The sequence below is a fragment of the Podarcis gaigeae genome (genome assembly GCF_964106915.1).
Source record: "Podarcis gaigeae genome assembly, chromosome: 3".
In the NCBI taxonomy this organism is placed as follows: Eukaryota; Metazoa; Chordata; class Lepidosauria; order Squamata; family Lacertidae; genus Podarcis; species Podarcis gaigeae.
The window spans coordinates 62802629-62824177 of record NC_139680.1 but is presented as its reverse complement, the minus strand read 5'-3'; the positions used below and the strand labels follow the sequence as shown (position 1 = coordinate 62824177).

The following is a 21549-nucleotide window of genomic DNA, read 5'->3' as shown; positions in this document are numbered from 1 at the left end:
ATACTCAAATTAAAGAAATCCTTTGCTCTGGCACCAGAACAGGAAATATTTCAAAACAAAATGAAGATATCCTATCCTTGGTAGGATGTATCACGACTCTTCTATTTATGTGGAAAACAGGCAGAAACTGTTTGTGTAAAACATAGACATATGCAGCTTTTTGGGGTTATATGCCAATGGCCTGATCTAGTAATTGCCTTACTTGTTTGATAGTTTTGCATATTCTGCATTCAAAGACTTGCAAAGAATCTTTCTAGCTGCAGATCTTCCACAAACAGGCTGGCCCTGGATGCTGCTGCATAAGTTGTAAGGACCAAACTAGGCTGGTGTATGGGCTGAATTCCTGGTATATTAATTTTTTCATGTTAAATCATATATTAAGGTCTCTGAATTGGAACAGAGCGGCTGTGGGCTAACTGCAGTTTGTAGGGGATTTAGACTGGGAATAGAATCCGCAGTGGAAAGGGTCTAGTTTGGTGCCCCCTGCTGCTGCTTTTCAGTAAAATTTCAAAACATCAAAAGATCACTGCATGGATCTGTATGTCACACGTAGGTTGGACCTAGCATGACCTAATCTGTGTGGATATGAGTAGGGAGCCACAAGAACAAGATTTGCATATGCATATCTTGTAATCACCTTCCCTTAAAAGCCAATGTCTGGCAGGACACAAAGCTTCTCCTTCCTACTTTGTGAGCCAGCTGGGTAGACCCTCTAGAATCCATGGACTTAAGCTGACTACTTTCAGCAGGTCTATTCAGAGTATCTTTTAGTTGGTTGTTATCTCCCATAGTCCCTTCCAGCACTATATCATTTTGCTGCTTCTGACATGAGGTAGTCCTGCTGCCCATCACAATTACTGCTATTGTTCCACAGATAATATATGCTTACTGGTGTGGTTTCCAATTATGTGTCCAGGGCAGCTGTCTACCAGCTCCATCTGGTATGCAGGGTGAGACCCTACCTGCCCGCGGACTGTCTCGCCAGAGTGGTGCATGCTCTGGTTATCTCCCGTGTGGACTACTGAAACACACTCTACCTGGGGCTACCTTTGAAGGTGACCCAGAAACTACAACTACCGTATTTTTTGCCCTATAGGACGCACTGTCCCATAAGGCGCACCTAGTTTTTTTGGGGGGAAATAAAGGGAAAAAAATATTTCCCCCCCAGGCGCGGGGCTGGGGAGGCCCGAGCTTCCCCCGACCCCAGTCCCCAAACAGGCAGCTCTCTGCAAACCGTGGGAGCGCTCCCGCTGCTTGCGGAGAGGTCCACGAAGCCTGGACGCGCTGATCTCAGCGCGCGCAGGCTTCGGCATGCGGACAACTCTCCGCAACCAGCGGGAGCGCTCCCGCTGCTTGCGGAGAGGTCCGCGAAGCCTGGAGAGCAAGAAGGGTCGGTGTACACCGACCCCTCTCGTTCTCCAGGCTTCAGCAAAAGCCTGCATTCGCCCAATAGGACGCACACACATTTCCCCTTCATTTTTGGAGGGGAAAAAGTGCGTCCTATAGGGCGAAAAATACGGTAATCCAGAATGTGGCAGCTAGACTGGTGACTGGGAGCAGCCGCCGAGACCACATAATACTGCTCTTGAGCACAATTCAAAGTGTTGGTGCTGACCTTTAAAGCCCTAAACGGCCTCAGCCCAGTATACCTGAAGGAGCGTCTCCACCCCCATCGTTCTGCCCAGACACTGAGGTCCAGCGCCGAGGGCCTTCTGGCGGTTCCCTCATTGCAAGAAGCAAAGCTACAGGGAACCAGGCAGAGGGCCTTCTCGGTAGTGGCGCCCGCCCTGTGGAACGCCCTCCCATCAGATGTCAAAGCGATAAACAACTACCTGACATTCAGAAGACACCTCAAGGCAGCCCTGTTCAGGGAAGTTTTTAATGCGTGATGTTTTAATGTATTTTTAATCTTTTGTTGGAAGCCGCACAGAGAGAATAAATAATAACAATAATAATAATGATGATAATAATAATAATAATAATATATTATTCCAATCTATGTCATTTCATTTTTAAAACAAAAACCCAAACAAACATTTTTTTGTGTGCAACTTCACAAACTTCTATTCAAGCCATTGCTTGTTTGTTTTTAGGATTTTCTCCATATATTGTCTGAACAGATAGGTTGAGTGGAAGCACTGTTTCTTAATAGATATATTTGGTGGTATCAGGCCAGAACTAGACATTGTGGAAGCTGCATTGTTATTGCTGTAAACAGTGGTCCTTGGTCTCTCCTTCCTCTGTAACATCTAGCGGCATGATGTAGTGAGCTTTTTGGCACCTCCAAGCAGCTGTTATCAAGTGGAAGCAAGGTTTGGGAAAATCAGAGCTCAGTAACGCCACATCACACACTTTCCATTTTATTTTCATTTTAAAGAAAATCCTTATTACATTTATATCCCGCCTTTTCCCCCAAAGAGTTCAAGGTTGTGTTCATGGTCTCCCCCACCCCCACTCCATATTATCCTCACAATATCCCTGTGAGGTAGGTTAGGCTGAGAGTTGGTGACTGGCCCAAGGACACCCAAGAGACTTCATGGCTGAGTGGGGAGTTGAACCCTGATCTCCCAGGTCCTAGACCAGCACTCTAACCACTGTACATCACATTGGCTTGTTGAATATCATGAGGAAAAAAAGAGGAAGAGATGGGAGACAGCTGCTTTCAGAAACAACCAAGTGACTCAGAGAACATCTAGTTCCAGCCTTATTCACTCAATCGAATGTTTCTTAAGTATTTTGTTGCATTGATCTCTCTCTTTTAACTTTCTCTCTTACAGACTACTGCATCTTTTTGGGAGGAATGTCTAGAACCCTGCTTTAGTTGACGAGCAAATATATCCCCCTGGATCATTCTTCTTCTGAACACTTAAAAACCATGGATAATGTTCAAATGCCACAGCAAGTCTTGATGGATGTATAATAAAACTGTTCAGAGACACTTCCTGCCATGAACAGAACTGTGTGACAATTAACCTTTTTTTAGCATAGAGCTACGAAAGATCTAATGCCTATAAGACTACTGCGTGGACCGTTCCACAGAGAAAGAGAAGTCTGTGAACTTGGAACAGCTCTGGAGAAATGGGAGCAACTTAACTTTAAAAAAGCACAGCACTGGAGAAACTTCATGTGCCTGAACAGCTTTCGAGTGAACTAGCACTTAAGACCTTGCGCAACAAAATGGACTCCGGAGATACAGCTGTAGGGCAAAATGCTACCTCAAGGTCTGGAGAAACAGCTAAAGTACCAAGTAGATGGAGGCAGGAACATTCGGCTAATGTTAAGATGAGCGCACTTGGCAGCCTGGAAGGACAGACACAAAGGGACCCCGAACACATGGGGGAACCGGCATCTGCACAGCTTTTCAGTTCTGGGAAAGGAGTGTCATCTAGCGATGTTGCCCAGCAAGCCACAGACAAGCAATACCCGCAGCACCTTCCGAGTCCTTACTCATGTCAACATTCGCTTTCTTTCCCCCAGCATTCATTGCCACAAGGATTCCTGCACAACCTGAAGCCGCATCAGAGCCTAGAAGGCCACAAATGGCAGTTTCCTGGCCACCTGCAGCCGGTTGCCTCCGAGGACTTGTTTCCATTTCACGTGCATGGCCACAGCGGAAGCTTCTCCAGGAAGAAGATTTCGAGTCTGAACCCTGCTTATAGCCAGTATTCTCAGAAGTGTATAGAGCAACAGTCGGAAGATGGTCATAAGAAAGAACACAAACCCAAAAAGCCTGGCAAATACATTTGCCCGTACTGTAGCCGGGCATGTGCCAAACCTAGTGTACTTAAGAAACATATTCGGTCTCACACTGGGGAACGTCCATACCCTTGTGTCCCTTGCGGCTTCTCGTTTAAGACAAAGAGCAATTTATACAAGCACAGGAAATCGCATGCCCATGCGATCAAAGCGGGATTAGTACCTTTCACAGAGTCGGCTGTATCTAAATTGGACCTAGACGCCAGTTTTATCGACGTGGAGGCAGAGATACATTCAGATGGCGAGCAGAGTACAGATACTGATGAAGAGACTTCGTTATTTGTCGAAGGTTCTGACAAACTGAGCCCCGTTCCGCAGATTCCATTGGACATCGGTAGCAGAAGTGGCTTTCACTCATCCATAGAAGAATCCCTGGGAGGCCCAATGAAAGTCCCCATTTTGATTATTCCCAAAAGTGGCGTGCAGTTACCATGTGAAAGCTCCCCACACGTTGGATCTGACAATCTGCAGAACACATTAATTAGTAAGTCTGATGACTCTCACACAGTTAAGCAGCGACTTGCACTAAGACTATCTGAGAAAAAAGGGCAGGATTCTGAGCAGTCATTAAATCTCTTGAGCCCCCACAGCAAAGGAAGTACTGACTCTGGTTATTTTTCGCGCTCAGAGAGTGCCGAGCAGCAAATAAGCCCACCAAATACAAATGCAAAGTCTTACGAAGAAATAATCTTTGGAAAATTCTATAGGATTAATCAAAGGATGGCACAACCTTTAGCGACAGCCAATCAGGATCGTAGCTCGATGGGTAGAAAAGGCAAGGCAGAGCCCCTACCTCTCACAAACCCTAGATTAGAAATGAAGATGCTTGAAGAGCGAATGTCTCCAAATAAAGAAGCACTAATTGATCCTAGCAAAATGAGCACTATAAAAAGTAGCCAAGTCTTTAATGACAGCAGTATGGAATCCAAACAGTCTCAGAATGTCACATCATCCATCAAAAGTGAATCAAGCCTTTATCCAGGAACCCACCCAAGTGATTCGTCTCTCCTAGAGCCTCCAGCAGATACAAACCCGCTTATTAGAAGCAACTCCATGCCGACGTCGTCTGCAACCAACTTGAATGTCCCTTCAGCTTTAAGAGGAAGCCATTCATTTGACGAGAGGATGACTGGTTCCGATGATGTGTTTTACCCTGGGACAATAGGAACACCCCACCAGCGCATGCTAATACGACAAGCGGCCTTTGAGCTGCCATCGCTGCAGGAAGGACACTCAGATTCAGAGTACCATGGGAGAATAGCAAAGAACATTATGGTTGCTTCCAGCAGGTCAACTGTAGGAGAAAAAGGGTCAGGCATGAAGAAGTTGCTAACAGGGGAGAGGCCCTTTTACGAGGGGGACGCCTCTGGGAAGCACTACAGGAAATGGGAAGATTATGGGCCTTTGAAGCAAAGCTATAGAGACACACCATCTCTGAGCGGGTCAAAGCAAGGGGGAGAATTTTATCCTGAATCATCTGCACAGTTGCAGGCAGTGTCTTCTACATATAGCATTACCTTTGAAACTAGAAAGCGCAGAATACAAAAGAGTGTTGGAGATGAGGAAGACACCCCATCCCTGTGCAGCGGTGCTTCTGGCAGCCCCATGAGTGGCGATTTTGATCCTAAATTGCAAATCCAGGAAGGGCCAAGGACCAGATATGCCGTCCAAAGCCATGACAGTTCTGTGCACTCTCACCCGGACCGCTTTGAAATTTGCAGACCCCACCTGACGTCTGGAAGCCCAGCCACAAGCTTAGAAGAATGCTCCTTGACAAGCGATCAAGAAAAGGCTTCGGAGTCCCTGAGCAGAAAAGGCAACGTAATCTCCGTCATTCAACACACAAATTCATTAAGCCGGCCCAACTCGTTTGAAAGGTCTGAATCTACAGAGCTTGTCGTTTGCCAGCAAGATAAGATGTATTCATCGTCTGAGACTTGTGAAAGTGAGATTGCAGATTCCCCAATGAGCCCGGATAGGGTCCCGCAAACGGAAAACGCTGACAGCATTGTTTGCAAGCAGCCTTCTTCGTCCCAACATTCTCAGTCATATCACATGCAGCCCAGGCTTGTTCGCCAGCATAATATACAGGTACCTGAAATCCGCGTGACAGAGGAGCCTGATAAACCCGAGAGAGAGAGGGAAGCCCCAGCCAAAGAGCCGGAGAAGCCTGCAGAAGAGTTCCAGTGGCCACAGAGGAGCGAAACCCTTTCTCAGCTGCCGGCCGAGAAGCTACCTCCGAAGAAGAAACGCTTGCGGTTGGCTGACTTGGAGCACTCCTCTGGAGAGTCCAGCTTTGAGTCCACGGGCACGAGCCTTTCTCGGAGCCCTAGCCAAGAGAGCAATTTGTCCCATAGTTCCAGTTTGTCCATGTCCTTCGAGAGGGAGGACAGTATCAAGTTCGTAACGTCAACAAGGCAGGATGAGTTTGGCAAACAGTCTGAGTTTTTAACTGTCCCAGCTGGCGGTTACTCACTCTCTGTCCCTGGGCATCACCAACAGAAGGAAATGAGGCGCTGCTCATCCGAACAGATGCCCTGTCCCTACCCTGCCGAAATCCCTGAGATCCGAAGCAAATCCTTTGACTACGGGAATCTGACTCATGCTTCTGCAGTAGGTCCGCCTCCTACCTCTTTATCTCCAGCAAGAGAAAGGAAAAAATGCTTTTTGGTTCGCCAGGCTTCTTTCAGTGGTTCTCCGGAGATTTCCCAAGCTGATCCAAGCATGGAACAAAATATAAAGCAAGAGCAAATGGAGCACGGGCATGCCGGCCTTCGCTCTTCCCACGTGGCTTGGCCTCTTTCCCCCTCTTCTGTCCAGTCGGATGACTCCGGGAAGCAGTCTGCTAGTTCTTGTCCCCCACGCAGCACTAGTTTATCTCCACTTTCCCATTCCTCAATCCCGCAAGCACCTTATATTCCAAGCAAATACTCCACAGAACAGCAACATCTATTTGCACTGCAAGAAAAGGTTCCCTTTCTCCCCTTCCAGAACACATTGTTGCAGTTTCCGTATCCGTCAGTCTGCATGGTTCACTTGCCCTCTCAGCCCCTGTGGCCTTCGGAACTCTCTCAGTCCCCCTTTCCGCATCATTTTGTACAGCAGCTTCAGAAAACTTACTCCAAGCAACCTTTCTCAACTGAAAGCCACCCTGGTTACCACCTGGAATATGCTCAGGAGCATATCAGAAAGAAAACTGCTGATTATGTGCATGCTAAAGAGCAAACCTACCAGCGTTACTCAGGAACATCAGGACAGTATTCTAAAAATGCACTTGCAACATACCAGCCCGATTGTAGCATTAAATCAACCGATACCTCTTCTGAACAACAGCTACAGGTGGATTTTGAAACCCAGAATATTGGGCCTGCCCAATCATTACCGGGCACAGTTGTTCCCGTCAGGATCCAGACCCACGTGCCATCCTATGGTAGTGTTATGTACACAAGCATTTCCCAGATTCTTGCTCAGAGCAGCAGCCCTGCCATTGTCATTTGCAAAGTCGACGAGACTCTTTCTCAAAGGACATTAGCCACCAGTGCAACCATGCACGGCATAGGATTCAACATAGCGCAGATGTTAGGCCAGCATGGAGGGTTGTGGAAAGTACCACAGACCTTGTCCCTGAACTTAGATCCTTCCATCCCATTGTGCTTATCCTCCAGCTCAGATAGTGCCTCTACCCTAGGCGGAAACAAGCGAATGCTTTCACCGGCAAGCAGCCTGGAGCTCTTCATGGAAACCAAGCAACAAAAGAGAGTAAAGGATGAAAAGATGTATGGGCAGATTGTCGAGGAGCTAAGTGCTGTAGAACTCACCAGTTCGGACATAAAGAAAAGCTTCCCCAGACCTCAAAAGCCTCAGCTGGTTAGGCAGAGCTGTACTACTGAGCCAAAAGAAAGCGTGCCGTCCTCCTCTCCATTGCCGTCCTCGTCATCTCAAGATTCGCCAGCTACCAACATGCCTCCCACTGAGCTTTCCCCAGTAAGCAGGGAGAAGCTCCCTAGCTTTGACTCTGCTTCTCCAGGGCAAAAGTCTAGTGGTACCTCGGAAGGCCGAGAATCTCCAGAGGAACTGGACGTAGATGAAGCATCATCTGACATGAGTCTCAGCCCCACCAGGTTGCCATCAGCGGAAAGCCAGATAGAAGACGAACCCAAGCAACAGAAATTGCCGTTTGGTATGTTGGTACAAATGGCATCGCAGCCAAGTGGGAAAGCGGTGACTTCGACAATTCTCCTGACAGATCTCGCAGACTTCCAGCAAATCCTACAGTTCCCTAGTTTGCGCACTACCACAACTGTGAGCTGGTGCTTCTTAAACTACACAAAGCCTAGTTTTGTTCAGCAAACAACACTGAAATCGTCTGTTTATGCTTCATGGTGCATTAGTTCTTGTAACCCAAACCCATCAGGATTGAGTACGAAGATTACCCTTGCACTCCTACGGTCCAAACAGAAAAACAGCACGGAAATCTATACACTGGCTCCAATGTATAGGCCCGGAACAGGGAAACTGACATCATCAAGTGCATGGAAACAGTTTGCTCAGGTAACTAACCAATTCTTAAAGATTCACCCGTTTTTATTTTGACCTAACAGTATACAGCAAACCGAGATGCTTTCAAGTCTTTTCAGTGTAATGCTTTTGGAATAGTTCCTCTAGAGTAATGAATACCTTTCTTTGGAATGCAAATTCTGAGGGGATTTCTCAGGAAGCAGGAGCAAACACGGATGTGGCATCCTGGACATGGATCTCACCCCTGAACGATTTCAACACTTTCCAAGTAAATTCAGAAATTGTTCCAAAGCCGCTCCCTTGGAGAGAGGGAGAGAGCCATTAAAACTGGCTTGTTATAAAGCATAAAAACCAGAAAAAAATGAGTACATCTGGTATTTCAGAATATGTCAGAAGATGTACTTATTATAGATCATCTTCTAACCAGAATGCAATAAACCTATATAAGTGCCTCATACTCTGAGAAATAGATGTGGCCTCTGTTGTTTTTTTTAAAACCCTGTTGTCTCTTTGTATATCATGGTGCCTTCGGATAAAATTCATGGCTTTGAAAAACTGGTAAATCTAGACAACAACTTTGGAGGCCCAAGTTTCCGTGTTCCTTTTCTCCAGTGTTTTTAATACCTCTTGGTTAAAATATGAATAAATGACAGGAGCTTCTAGATTGTTGCCAAAAGTTAATGCTGTATGAAAGATAAATCTGCATGTCCTAGTCATGGGCTTTAGAAACTTTGAAGCTATCAACTATGGCTGGAAAAACACGACCAGCTCGAGGCACCAGCCTTTTTTAAAAAACAAACCAAAACATTGTAGGTGACAATCCTTTAAAAGCCCAAATAAATTAGATAATGAGGCAACAGCATCAAATGTGGAATGGCCCAGGATATTTCCAGCCCTGACATGATTGTACTATTCCTCCTAGTTAGAGCACATGGTTGTTTCCCATGAAGTTGTGGATTGATGTCTCGGCTATGAATGAGTACCTAATGCTTTGGGTTGGGGAGATCAAAGGCAGTTGGACATGGGTTGTTGCCACATCACTGCCTTTTGAACTGTAGGCAGAGAAACTAGTGTGTCTTAACCACACCAACCCCGATGGGCCAGATGGCTTTGAGCAGACTGTGCCTTGAAATCCCAGTGCTAGCAGTGGACAGATTTTGATCGCCTAGTAAGTCTTCTTTATCTTTCCTTTTTTGTGTTTATATGGCGGCATGATGAGGTGTTGTGCTTACAGCATCCCTGGGCACTTCAAAAACTTTCCTCTGCTGCCTCTTGCCTATCTTGTTTATTCCTTGACAAAGTCAAAGGGCCAGATTAATTGGCTTTTCTGAGTCTGAGCATGATGTAAGGTCTAAGTATGTCCTAAAGCATTTACAGTAATATGACACAATGCAGTTATTCTGTTTACGTTTGTGGCATTGATTCCGAGTTTCAAGCATTAACAACAATTAGTGACTCTGTGTTGTTGTTTTTCCATTTCACAGATGAAACAGGAGCCGTTCTTCCTATATGGCAGCAAGTTTGAAAAGAAAGTAGCGGGGAATGTTATCAAGGAAAGAATTAAAGGAGACAGCCATGGTGATAAAGATATTGTATCCAAACAAACTGAGCCAATGCGAATTAAGATTTTTGAAGGAGGGTAAGAACATACATTTGGAAATATCATGTGTGTTCTGTTATTTTTTAGAACAGATTTTTAGGGTTCATGCAAGCAGCTTGTGCTAGGTCCAGTATCATGGTCTTGAGTCCATGTGATGGGGCAAGTGAACTGAGGTGAAACAGGTCTGGATCTCATCATTACCTGGATGGACAACTGCTGAAAATCTGGGATATTGCACCATCAATTAAGGGAGTAAAGGCGAGAAATTAAAAATCCACTGGAATTCTTGTTTTTTCCTTCTTCTTCTTCTTTAAATAGTTGAGCCATCAACCACCTTTGACTTTTGAAACTATTATCAGGCATTGACAGGATGGGAGAAATTGCCCTGTCATGAAAAGGAATCTAAAATTCTTTAGATTGGACTTATGGGAAAAAATCTAGAGGTTGTTTGTATCCCAGCTATTCTTTTGTAATTTTGAAATATGCCATTTGTAAGTTACTTTTTGCCTTTATAAATAAGGATTTAGGTAGACAGTGGTCTTACTATAAAACATTTGTATGGCAAAACAATGCAAAAATGCATGCTACCAGTGAGTTAAAGCAACCATACAGAATATAACAAAGAAGATGGAACTAAATGCATTCTGAATGCCCTTTAGGTAAAAGAGCAGGGTCACATGCTAATAAACAAATAAATCCTATGATTTCCCTTGATATGTACTATTCATTAAACTGTTGACAAGATCCATTAATGTATTTCCTCTATAGATTGACTCCGATTCCAGTAAACATTAAACGATGCTTTGCTTTAAATTAAGCATCAACATTTGCCCTTCCCAGTCATATATGTACACTAGCAGTCAGCTTGCTTTTTGGTATTTGGTATTTTCCAAGACATTCCTCAACAGACAACTTCCTATTATTTCTCCAGTTCCTGCTGCTACTATTTTAACTGCAGTCAACACATTTCCCACCAGCTCCTACTGTGTCTTATTTAAACACTTCCTTATACAATTTCAAAGGATAACTTGTAGACAAAAGTCTTTGCTCCATTATTGCCCAAGTAAATTTTAATACTAAATCCCCCCCTTGTCCTTCAATTTTTTTAAAAAAAATAAAGCATATTGAACTAATTCAGATGTATGAGAACAGTTCTCAACTCTGTCCTTTCCATCCAATACAACCATGAGCAGGAATTTTGAAGCATCCATATATCTCTCCTATTTTTTAAAAACTAGCTATAGCTTGCTGTACCATCCAAACCCAGGAAACTGTAGTTAGTCTTAACTGTGGTTTACTAAACTGGAAGGATTCACATGGCTTAACATGTTAAGAACAAGCAGCAGGGGGCCTTGGACTCATAGGCTACCCCTTTTCTCTTCTCTCCAGCATGGCCATGAGCAGATTCTGCTTCTATTTTTGATTAACCACAGTTTAGGGCTTGGCTGTGATACTGAAATGGTTCATCTTAAAGATGGAGGCAGCTTCTGAAACTATGGTTTGAAGTTCACTTATCTTCTGAAAACTTCTATATCAGCAATGAGCTTATTCTTTTGCAAGCTCGCTTCGTGTGCCAGGTTGATGCAAGCTGTCTTGTTATCATCATTCAAACAGCATTAGCCACTGATAGGTATCATGATTCAAATGAAGACATTTGAATAGCAAAATTTGCTTTCCATGACCTGCAACTCCAAATGCCAAGAGGATTTCAGAAGCCATCTTTCAGGAAATTCACTAATTTAGTAAGCTCAGTTGACACTGTTCTGAATTCTGCAGATCATCCGGTATCATCCAAAAGAATCAGCTCAGGCAAATAGGAGAGATGTAGAGTTGTTTTTTTTAAGAGTAAGGAGGTTAGTCTGTGACATTTTATGGGAGAAGGAAAATTCAGAGTATCATACGGATGGGGTCTTAGCTAGTACAACAATAAAAATAACATATGTATCATGAAGATTAAAAAAAAATAATAGTTAAGATTCTAGCACCTGACTTAGGAGTCAGATCAGATTCTCCCTTTTGGTGAATGTCTTGAAACTAAAGGCTCTTGGTTATTTATTTAAGTATTTCTGTACTGCCCCCTCATAAAATACCTGGGTAAGGCACAACTGTAAAACACCATAAAAATGCACGCGATAATAAAAGTGATAATAAAACTGCACAGGCCCAGGAGCATAAAAAGGTCTTCAAGAGATGCCTAAAAGTCAAAAGTAAGGATGCTGGAAGAGTGTTCCACTGCAGCGCTAAATGCCCCACTTCTAGTGAATGCCACTCAGGCCTTCATAACAGAACTCACCCTGATGATCTCAGTGATCAAACTGAGATACAAGGGCTCAGGTGGTCCTTAATGGACCCTAGACCCATGTTTTTCAGGGCTTTTTATAGCAACACAAAAACCTTGACTCTGGTCTCGTAGGTTATGGGTAGCCTGTGCAAAGGTTTTAGCAGAGGTGTCATATGCCATCAGCCACGTGTCCCATCAGCAGCCCAGCCACCATGTACTACACCAGCTGGAGCTTCCAGGCCAAGCCGAAGGATAGCCCTACAGAGTGTGCATTCTTCAGAGGGCTTGGGTGCCAGGCTTCATGAGAGTAGCATTTTTTCCAAGTCTAAGTTTGGTTCCCAATCTTGCAAACGCTCAGTGCTTAGAAACCTCGTTGATTTTCTTAGTGGAGCCATGTGTAGTAGCCACAGAATGTGACCTAAAACTAAAGATGCTGCTGTAAGGTACTGGCTGTGTACCTGGATGCTTAAAAGCACCATTTTGATATTGCCTTTCTTCCAACAGGTATAAATCCAACGAGGATTATGTATATGTCAGAGGACGAGGGCGTGGAAAGTACATTTGTGAAGAATGTGGGATTCGATGCAAGAAGCCAAGCATGCTCAAAAAACATATCCGAACTCATACAGATGTACGGCCTTATATATGCAAGTTGTGCAATTTTGCCTTCAAAACAAAAGGTACTTAGTCCTTCTTATGCTGGGGCGGTGGGGGTGGGGTGGTCTGTTCTTGGCTTTCTGCCAACCATCTTTCCAAATGCAAAGGTGGTTTTCTTAAAGCAAGGTGGTTTTATTTATGAAAACGAGATCTCTTGAAATGCAACTTTCCCCTCTTTATCTAAGTGATTCAAGGATTTATGTGAGACAGAGAGCCACTCTGTATAACTTAATTAAGAAATATGGGCTTCTGCCCAGCCCATCTGTCTGCAAAGGAAATGTAGTGGCATAAAATTTAAAAAAACTGCCTTGGCAAATGTTGCTTTTGTGCTCCAAATGTTATGGTGCAAGTATTAATTACATTAGGGGATTGTACATTTGCAGTGGCACATTGCAGAAGCAGAACATTAGCTGCAGGGCAGAGAATTCCTGATCTGCGTTTATAGTGGGTCAGTTTCACATTGATAAATAATGCAGAAATCCACAGACTCCAGGTGGGCCACTCCATCCACAGTGGTATTAATTATGGATTGAGATCTGATAGCTTGTGTTCACATGTACTTACCAGCTCAAGAGAGGGGGTGGTGGTAGAGAAACTTCCATTTGTCAGCCTGAGGCATTACATAGAGCAGTACTCATTGGCGCAGAATTTCCCATGGAACCAGATCCTAAAGGGGTATTTCATTGGCATTTTCTTTTATTGTTTACATTCCCTAAATCTTGGCCAAACCCTGCTTCTGATGTACCTCTTGGCCATGGCGATGTTCTAGTGTGTGTGCACATATTTCATGAAAGATGCAGGTCCTTGCCGGTTTTGCAGCCGTAATATGACAGAAGCTGCTTTGGTGGCCCTGGTAGATGTCTCTGGGCTCCAGCTCTCATAAGCACCTTGCAATTCAAAGATGGTGGATGGTTTGCAGTCAGGAACATTGCCTTTCAAAGTACACGTGTGTTTGGGAGGCTGCTGTGTTTCTTGATGGAGGCAGTATCTGCAGCAGCCAATAATTTCTTTAACACTGCCACAGCAGGGGCTGACCAAGACCCGGCTTCCATCATTCATTTTATTAAATTAATTGTACTTATGCCCTAACTTTCCAATATAGGCCTCACAGCTCCAAATAAATGCTCTCTATCTTGCATCTACTCTGGGTAGATTGCAAAATAAATAAACAAAAATGAATAGCGCACTAAAACTCTAAATGCTACCTAAATTCTGGCTGTACATTTTTGAGGCGTTACCCATGACAACGAAGAACCAAGGGGAAGCTGAAAAAACCCCTAATATAATTCTTTGTGCACTCAAATTCTCAGGCAAATATGGTTATGGATTATATTTCAGTGACAAATTGCAAAGAGGTGGCTGAGCTAGTCTGTTGCGGCAGAAACAGTCTCTTGTGGCACCTCCAAGCGTATTGAGTTATTATTGCGTAAGGTTTCGTGAGTCTGTAGAAGTGAAGTGTGTGATGAAGCCCACTTTTGTCCACAAAAGCTTGTGTGATCATAAGAGACTCCCCAAGTCTTTTCTTTTGTATTTCAGCCACCGTAGCTAGAAGATAGGGGCTGAAAATCAGTGCTGCTGTTCTGCTTGCAGAGTGGCTTTGATTCAGCAGAGGTATCCCCTAACACAACTGAAAGGGAAGTAACCGTCTTAGAAACTTCTGCAGCCCACTGTGACACCTTCTGCCGCATTATTCTGGAAAGTCACACAACCATCTGGAAACTAATTTTCAGAGGTTGAGGGGGATCTGCAGGGGAAAGAGGGACAAAAATCACCTTCCCTTCTCTTATATTACCTTTGAAGAATTAAAAGCCATTTTGCACGTGGAAAGGCAGCATCAGAATTCACCCCAGTCTGGTCTTAAATCATTCCTAGATTGTCCCTTGGTGCTTTGTCTTTTAAAGGCCCTGTTTTGGGGCCTTGTATTAGTATCTGATGCAAACAACTGAGTGGCAATCCTTTCCCAGCATATTTGCATTGGCCAATCACCAACGGATTGTAAGGATTATGCTAAACACGATCGAAATATTATTATTATTAATAATAATAGGGTTGTCTGAGCAGCACAGTAAAAAGAAGATAGGCTAAACATTCTGGAGCACCAGGACTAAGAATACCAGCACCTAAGAATATACATGCAAATACTGTATATGCAATTACTCTTGCTACAATGGCGTTCAAATTGAGTGGATATGTTCCATCTGTCTGTCCAGTTTATTTGTTCTCTATTTAGTTGGGGGGGGGGGAGGAGACTGCACAATTCCAACAAGTTTCCCCATCCCCAGTGCCATCTAATTAGTGTCATTTTTCCACAGGAAATCTGACAAAACATATGAAATCTAAAGCACACATGAAAAAATGCCTGGAGCTGGGGGTATCTATGACATCGGTGGATGATGCTGAAACAGAAGAAGCAGGTATGTCACAATGAGTTCAGTGACTTGCTGTGGCCTTTGCAATATGCAAATGACGCATCACATTTTATCACTTGCTGATAAGAGAGGATGTGTTAAGAATCCCCCCCCCCCCGATTTTCTCATGTCAACACAAAGCGTCGAAACAATTTTGACATTTTTGTCAGGCTTACAGAGTGCAGGGTTTCATTGATTCTGAAAATGGCTTCCCTGCTCCCTCCCCATCCCAAATGGAGTATAAATGTTGGTCGTAGCACGCAGAGTATTCTTAAAGGTTGACATGCAAACACATTCCCAATTAGTGTGAAAACTTTCTGTACCTCACAAGCTGTATGAGACCTGTCCAAGCTGTATGTACAAGGTGATAATGGGCAGAATTTTTCTGCAAATTGCGGAATCCAGATTATACTCCTGTCAGTTTGATACATCCTTGAGCACTTGAGAATCCTAGTTCCTAATTCTCTTGGGAGGGAAAATCTTAATTTAGGCCTCATGCTTACAAAGTAAATCTTCAATAGGTAAAGACTTGAGATGCCAAGCTCAGATTGTCTAACTGTGCAATCCTAAACATGTCTACTTGGACGTAAGTCCCATTGAGTTCACTGAGAGCTACTCCTAGGTTTGTAGCCTTTCAAGACCCTGTAAGTGCTATTTTGTCAAACCCCAACCAGTCACCATGTGACTTGGGTTCTCATCCTACCCTGCAGAAGTTTTAGAGAGCCATAGAAAACAATGGTATTTTAGTGCTTGATTGTGACAGCTGCTTTGTGTGTGGGAAAGCTGTATGGTCAAGTCTGGAAGTATGTCTCTGACTTATGCTCTTTTGACTTGTCACAATTGTTTCAGAAAATATGGATGACACACAACACGAAGTCAAGAAGAGCAGCATGGCTGGTTCGTCAACAGAGCACCAGTTCTCTGATGCTGAGGAATCGGATGGAGATGATGGAGAGGACAATGATGACGATGATGAAGATGAGGATGATTTTGATGACACCCTTGGAGATTCGACACCCAAAACACGATCCCGAAGCACTAGCCCCCAACCCCCAAGGTTCTCCTCATCTGTGAATGCTGCTACAGCATCCTATGGGGGTTCTCCTGACAGTTCAGTGGGACATTCATCCTTGATAAGTTATCTGGTCACTTTACCAAGTATTCAGGTTACTCAGCTCCTCACACAAAGTGACACTTGTGATGATTCACAGATGACAGAATATCAGAGGTTTTTCCAGAACAAAAGTACAGATTCAGAACCGGACAAGGATAGACTTGACATACCTTGCTGCATGGATGAAGACTACATTGTTTCTTTGGAGTCCAACTCTCCTAGAGACTTTTCATCTTCCAGCCGACAGTCCTCACCTGGGTATGATTCTTCACCGTACAGAGATAATTCACCAAAGAGGTATTTGATGCCCAAAGGAGATTTGTCACCTAGAAGGCATTTATCACCAAGGAGAGAGATTTCGCCCATCAGACACGTATCACCGAGGAAGGAAGCTGTACTGAGGAGAGAGTTATCACCACGGAGAGATGTGTCACCAAGACGCCATCTATCACCAAGGAGACCCATGTCACCTGGGAAAGATGTATCCTCCCGAAGAGATCTGTCTCCACGAAGAGAGAGAAGGTATATGGCCTCAGTTAGAGCAGCATCACCCCGAAGAGGGTTGTACCATAACCCAACGTTGCCCATGGGCCAGTATTTGCAGTCGGAGTCAGTTCCATTGGGACAGTCGGTGAGTTGAAAAGAACATGGTAATCCAAAATGTGAACTTCATTTATCTGATAGTGTTCTTCTGTAACTATTAGTGGTTGGCATAAGCAAAGCATAAAGCAGAGTTGTGTTATTTATTCTAGTCAGAGGTACAATGGATGAAAGGGGCAGTGATTTGTACAACAGAACCTTATGGAAGAGTCACTGGCAGGCCACAGTGAGTGCCAAAAACCATGTGGCACAGACAACTAATGGAAGGATCAACAGGGGTCCCCTCAACAGCATTCTGGTAGTCCTGTTGCAATTGTTGGGAGCTGAATAGTTCCCCCCCAAAAACCCTTCTCCCATGTCCCTTCAGTTATCGTACTGTGTTAAAATGACTCTAGACCTTATCATTCTTTCCATTGGCAAATACCAGAAAAAAACATCCATGTACATAGGCAAGTGAAGGTTCAGTGTGCCTTGACTTGCTGGCTTTTGTCTGGAAAGAACATTGAAGATGAGTTGTAGTCCAAAACATCATTGGATCTGAACTCTAGAGTCATAGAGTTGGAAGGGGCCTTTAGGATCATCTCCAACCCCCTGTAATGCAGGAATATGTAGCTTTCCTTTACGGAGATCAAACCTGCAACCTGGAGGACAGCAGGTTAGCAATGGCTGATTGAGATTAACTTCCTCACCCGCTGCTTCTCAGGAAAGGGTCCCAGGAAGGGCAAACCGGGAGATAAACTCTCAAGATCCTTCCTAGAACAAGCTAGTACAGCTGCCCTTCTATCATCTGTCTGTTTTGTTCTCCACAATTAGGATTATTCCCTGTGGATGCAAAGAATTGAATTTGGACGCACAAGACTAGCAATTTTTGAACCGTTGAATGGGCTTCCTGATGCATTTGAGCACTCCCACAGACCTAAATATTATTGCCTTCAGTTATCTTAGGGAGGAAGAAGAAGGCAACAACTGAAAACCAATCACCATTGTTACTGTCACATAAAGGAAAGGGGCACATTGCCTCTAATTAACCAGTCGACTATTTTGGCCTCAGCTGTTTTCCTCCTCCTTCTCAATATTACATTACAAGAACTGACAAATAGAGGAAAACAAAGAATAGGGGAGATGTCTGTGTTCCTGCCGATCTATCAGCATTGCTTTCACATGTGTCTGAGCTATTGACATTTGCTTATAAGCCAAGCCTTTGTGTGTGATATTTCGGAAGGTGAATTTAAAATGTATAAAGAGGGCATGAATGATAGTATTTGCTCTGCAGAGCATCTTATACTCGTGGCAATTTGCTCTAGATGGCAGAGTGGCAAGGTTTTGTAGCCACAATGTCCCTTGCATGTTACCTCTTGTTCTTTAATGACACATTTTGCTGAACCAGAGGTAGCATTGTAGAATAGATTGGCTAGTCTTGCGTTAGCTGCTGCTAATTGTGAATATCTTTCTCTGCTTGCAGAGTTCAAGACCACGATTGTTCCAGGGATCTTATTTCAATATTTCTGGGGAAAAGGGACTTCTGGAGCATCATGGATCTAGCCTGTTCCCTGAGGGTCCTACTGACTATGTCTTCAGCCACCTCCCACTACACTCTCAGCAGCAGCTTCGCGCCCCCATCCCAATGATGCCCATTGGCGGCATCCAAATGGTCCACTCGGTACCGGCAGCCCTTTCAGGTTTACACCCTCCGTCCATCTTGTCCCTCTCCAAAGAGGGCTCTGGTGAAAAGAAGAGGGCAGCTTCGGAAACCATCGCTCAAGAATCGTGCATTGTTTTGAAGCACCATGAGAAGCGCACCTGCCCTCACGCTCTGCACACCGCCACTCAAGGCGCCGCATCGCCTTCTCAGCTGCTGCTGCTGCAACAAAGCACTTCGGAAGACGGCGTCGTCGAGAGGGAGCAGGAGGAAAACATACAGACTTGTACAAAAGCCATAGCTTCTCTCCGAATCGCAGCCGAGGAAGGCCTACACGGGACAGAGCAGTCGCAGAGGGATTCTGAGCCTCCGCAGAAACCCTTGGAAAGTGCACATTTTAGCATTAAACACTTTAGTGGCTCCGAGCCAGGCCAGATCTGTGCCTCAGCCACCTCCCCTGACTTGCACAGTGGCGAAAAGGACCTTTTTGGTACATCACAGACTGTGTTATCTCATTCCACCTTTTACAGCAAAAGCAGTGCGGATGTCAGACAGTTAGGCTATCTTAGTAAGCAAGATTCCCCATCAAGCACACCAGAAAGAAGAGAACCACCCTCCGAAAAAAGCAACCCACAGCGATCCGAAAATGTGTGAAGACTTTAATACATGTGTTTACTCCGACCCCCGACTCCCCGCCCCTAGTGATAGAAGGAAGTATTCATCTTTATAGCATGCCGGTTCTAAGTTACAGTAGTTTGCTATTATATATACTTTTGTTATATCAAAAGAATTGAGTAAAACTACGAGTCATCATGAGCCTGACCAAAATGAAATTTCAAAGTTCTTATTGGGTCTGGTACTTTTAACCTGTACAGATGTTTGTGCCTTTTCTTTACTTTTGCTTATATTCTTATAAGCATTTTTTTAGCGGTAATTTGTACATATTTTAGAATTTGTGTATCTGCTTTGTAATAAATGTAATTTCTTTCCTTTTTTGGACACTTTGACCTAAATGATGTAAAGCAAAAAACAAAAAAAGCATCAATATATATGTGAGGTTGCACTAAAATATTTTTATATGATTAAAACTGAACAGCTTTTATGTACAGCTCTGATTCTGTAATACTAATATTTATTTACTTTGTTTCATAAATTGTACATTTTTTCTTAATGTTGCGGATTGCTTTTCTATGTGAAGCATGGGATTTACTGTTGCATTATTAGAACAAAAAAAAATGTATATTGTAAACAAGATATTTAAACTAGAGTATCTTATTCTGCACTTATGCATTAGTTTAAAACAAAAATAAGATAAAAGGATGTATCAGTCCATTCTTAACTCTTGTAATTTTTTGTCTCTTGTTTGCTGGATCGACTATAACTTAAAAGTGCTGATTGTGGTTTTAAAAAGATAGTACCGTAAAGCATTAAAGTAAAACCATGTGCTATTGTGAGTTTTTTCAAAGCTTTATAAAACAGTTATAAATATATTAAAAGTATTTGGTCTTATGTGAACATGTTGCTCTATATGCTCCTTTAAAAGAAAATGGGAAAACATTCCACCCCATGTAAATATGTGCGAATTTTAAAAAGCAAAAGGAAAAAAAAGCGGTGCAATTTCATGTAGATTGTTTGGACAGACACTTAGAGGCCGCACCCTGCTCCAAGTGAAGTCAGCGGAAGTTGTGAATTTGACTTGAACGGAAGCAGGGTCAGGTGACCACATATCGTTATTAAAGTGTCTTTAAAAAAAAAAGAAGAAGAAGAAGAATGGAACTCTGGCTCCCTTGGCTTTGACTATAGCGGAATCAGGCTTCCAGCTCAGGTGAGAAAGCATGTTTGACTGTATAGATCTCTGTTATCGGCGGGGCCGGTAGTTGTGGTCGTCAGTGCTGGGCACTGCATGCAGCAGGTAGAGCCATGGAAATGACCTGGGGAGCCTCCATACTAGTTGATAGCCAAGGAGTCTAGTCATATTGCCAAGTTATCTCACTCGTATGTGGGGACTTTAGGGTGGGTTAGGGGAGGGAATATTAGACGAAGGCTTTCCAGCCATTTCTGGACAACCAAGACAACCGATAGGCATTTTCTCACCAGGATAAAAATTACCATCCCCATATGTCTTATCTAAGGGAAAAGGTCAGCGGAGAAAATGAATTCTCTCCTTCGACATTTTGGGCATTTATAGCATGCAGTGGTTTCAGGAGGAGACGGGATAGAACCATTGCTTATTTCTTTGGAAGGCATGATGGAGGCCGCTCCCTTCACCCTGCCCCTCCCCAATATCCATGCATACACCCAAGTCAAGAAAATTCTGGGGTCTTTTCTGTGCTATTTAGTGGATTATAATTCTGTGAAAAAAGTTTGTATATTGAATTGCAATACATTTAAGGAGTGTTCTTTAAAAAGGAAATAAATATACAGTTACATTACATACCTAGCGTCTAGTTTTCATGTGTTTTAATTTTTTTTTTCCCAGGCTAGCAATGTCGCTCTTTTAGGCTGCAATCCTATGCTTTCTATATGTATGAATAAGCCCCATAGAAATGAGTCTACTTCCAAATAAAGACTTACAGGATTGGATGGCATGTTGCATAATGTGACATTTTGTTGGGCATGAGCACGCATGTAACTGGCCTGGTTTTGCATGAAATAACAGTAAAAGCCGTTGACGCTTTGGCTGTCTTGCCTATTGCTACGTTTCTGCCAAATATTTTATATCCATTGCACACTTCTGAGTAAGGAAAAAATCATCATAAATCATCATCTGAGCACTGCCCATACTCAAACGTTTAAACCTCTTGACCTGAGTATCTTCCAAAGAGATGAGTCTGCAACAGCTTGTTGTCTGTAAACAACCTGACAAATCTGTAATTATTAATCTGCACATATTTCAGGGTTACAACCCAGCAATGAGTTAAATAAACAATGCACTTACCTCTATATTCCATTGTGGGGGGGGCGGGAATTAGCAGT

At 43.6% G+C, this 21549-nt stretch overlaps 1 protein-coding gene across 5 annotated transcripts in view; it reads left to right on the top strand.

Moving 5' to 3' along the window:
- HIVEP2 (HIVEP zinc finger 2) overlaps positions 1 to 21007 on the top strand; it is a 135679-nt gene extending 114672 nt beyond the window's left edge. For all 5 annotated transcript variants that reach the window (XM_083731580.1, XM_083731583.1, XM_083731579.1 and 2 more), the window contains 6 exons: positions 2778 to 8307; positions 9759 to 9913; positions 12660 to 12835; positions 15125 to 15226; positions 16070 to 16965; positions 18397 to 21007. In XM_083731580.1, the coding sequence (XP_083587706.1) occupies positions 3178 to 8307; positions 9759 to 9913; positions 12660 to 12835; positions 15125 to 15226; positions 16070 to 16965; positions 18397 to 19227 (7290 nt within the window). In that variant the 5' untranslated portion in view covers positions 2778 to 3177 and the 3' untranslated portion in view covers positions 19228 to 21007. The remainder of the gene's footprint in view (positions 1 to 2777; positions 8308 to 9758; positions 9914 to 12659; positions 12836 to 15124; positions 15227 to 16069; positions 16966 to 18396) is intronic.
- The last annotated feature ends 542 nt before the right edge of the window (positions 21008 to 21549 follow it).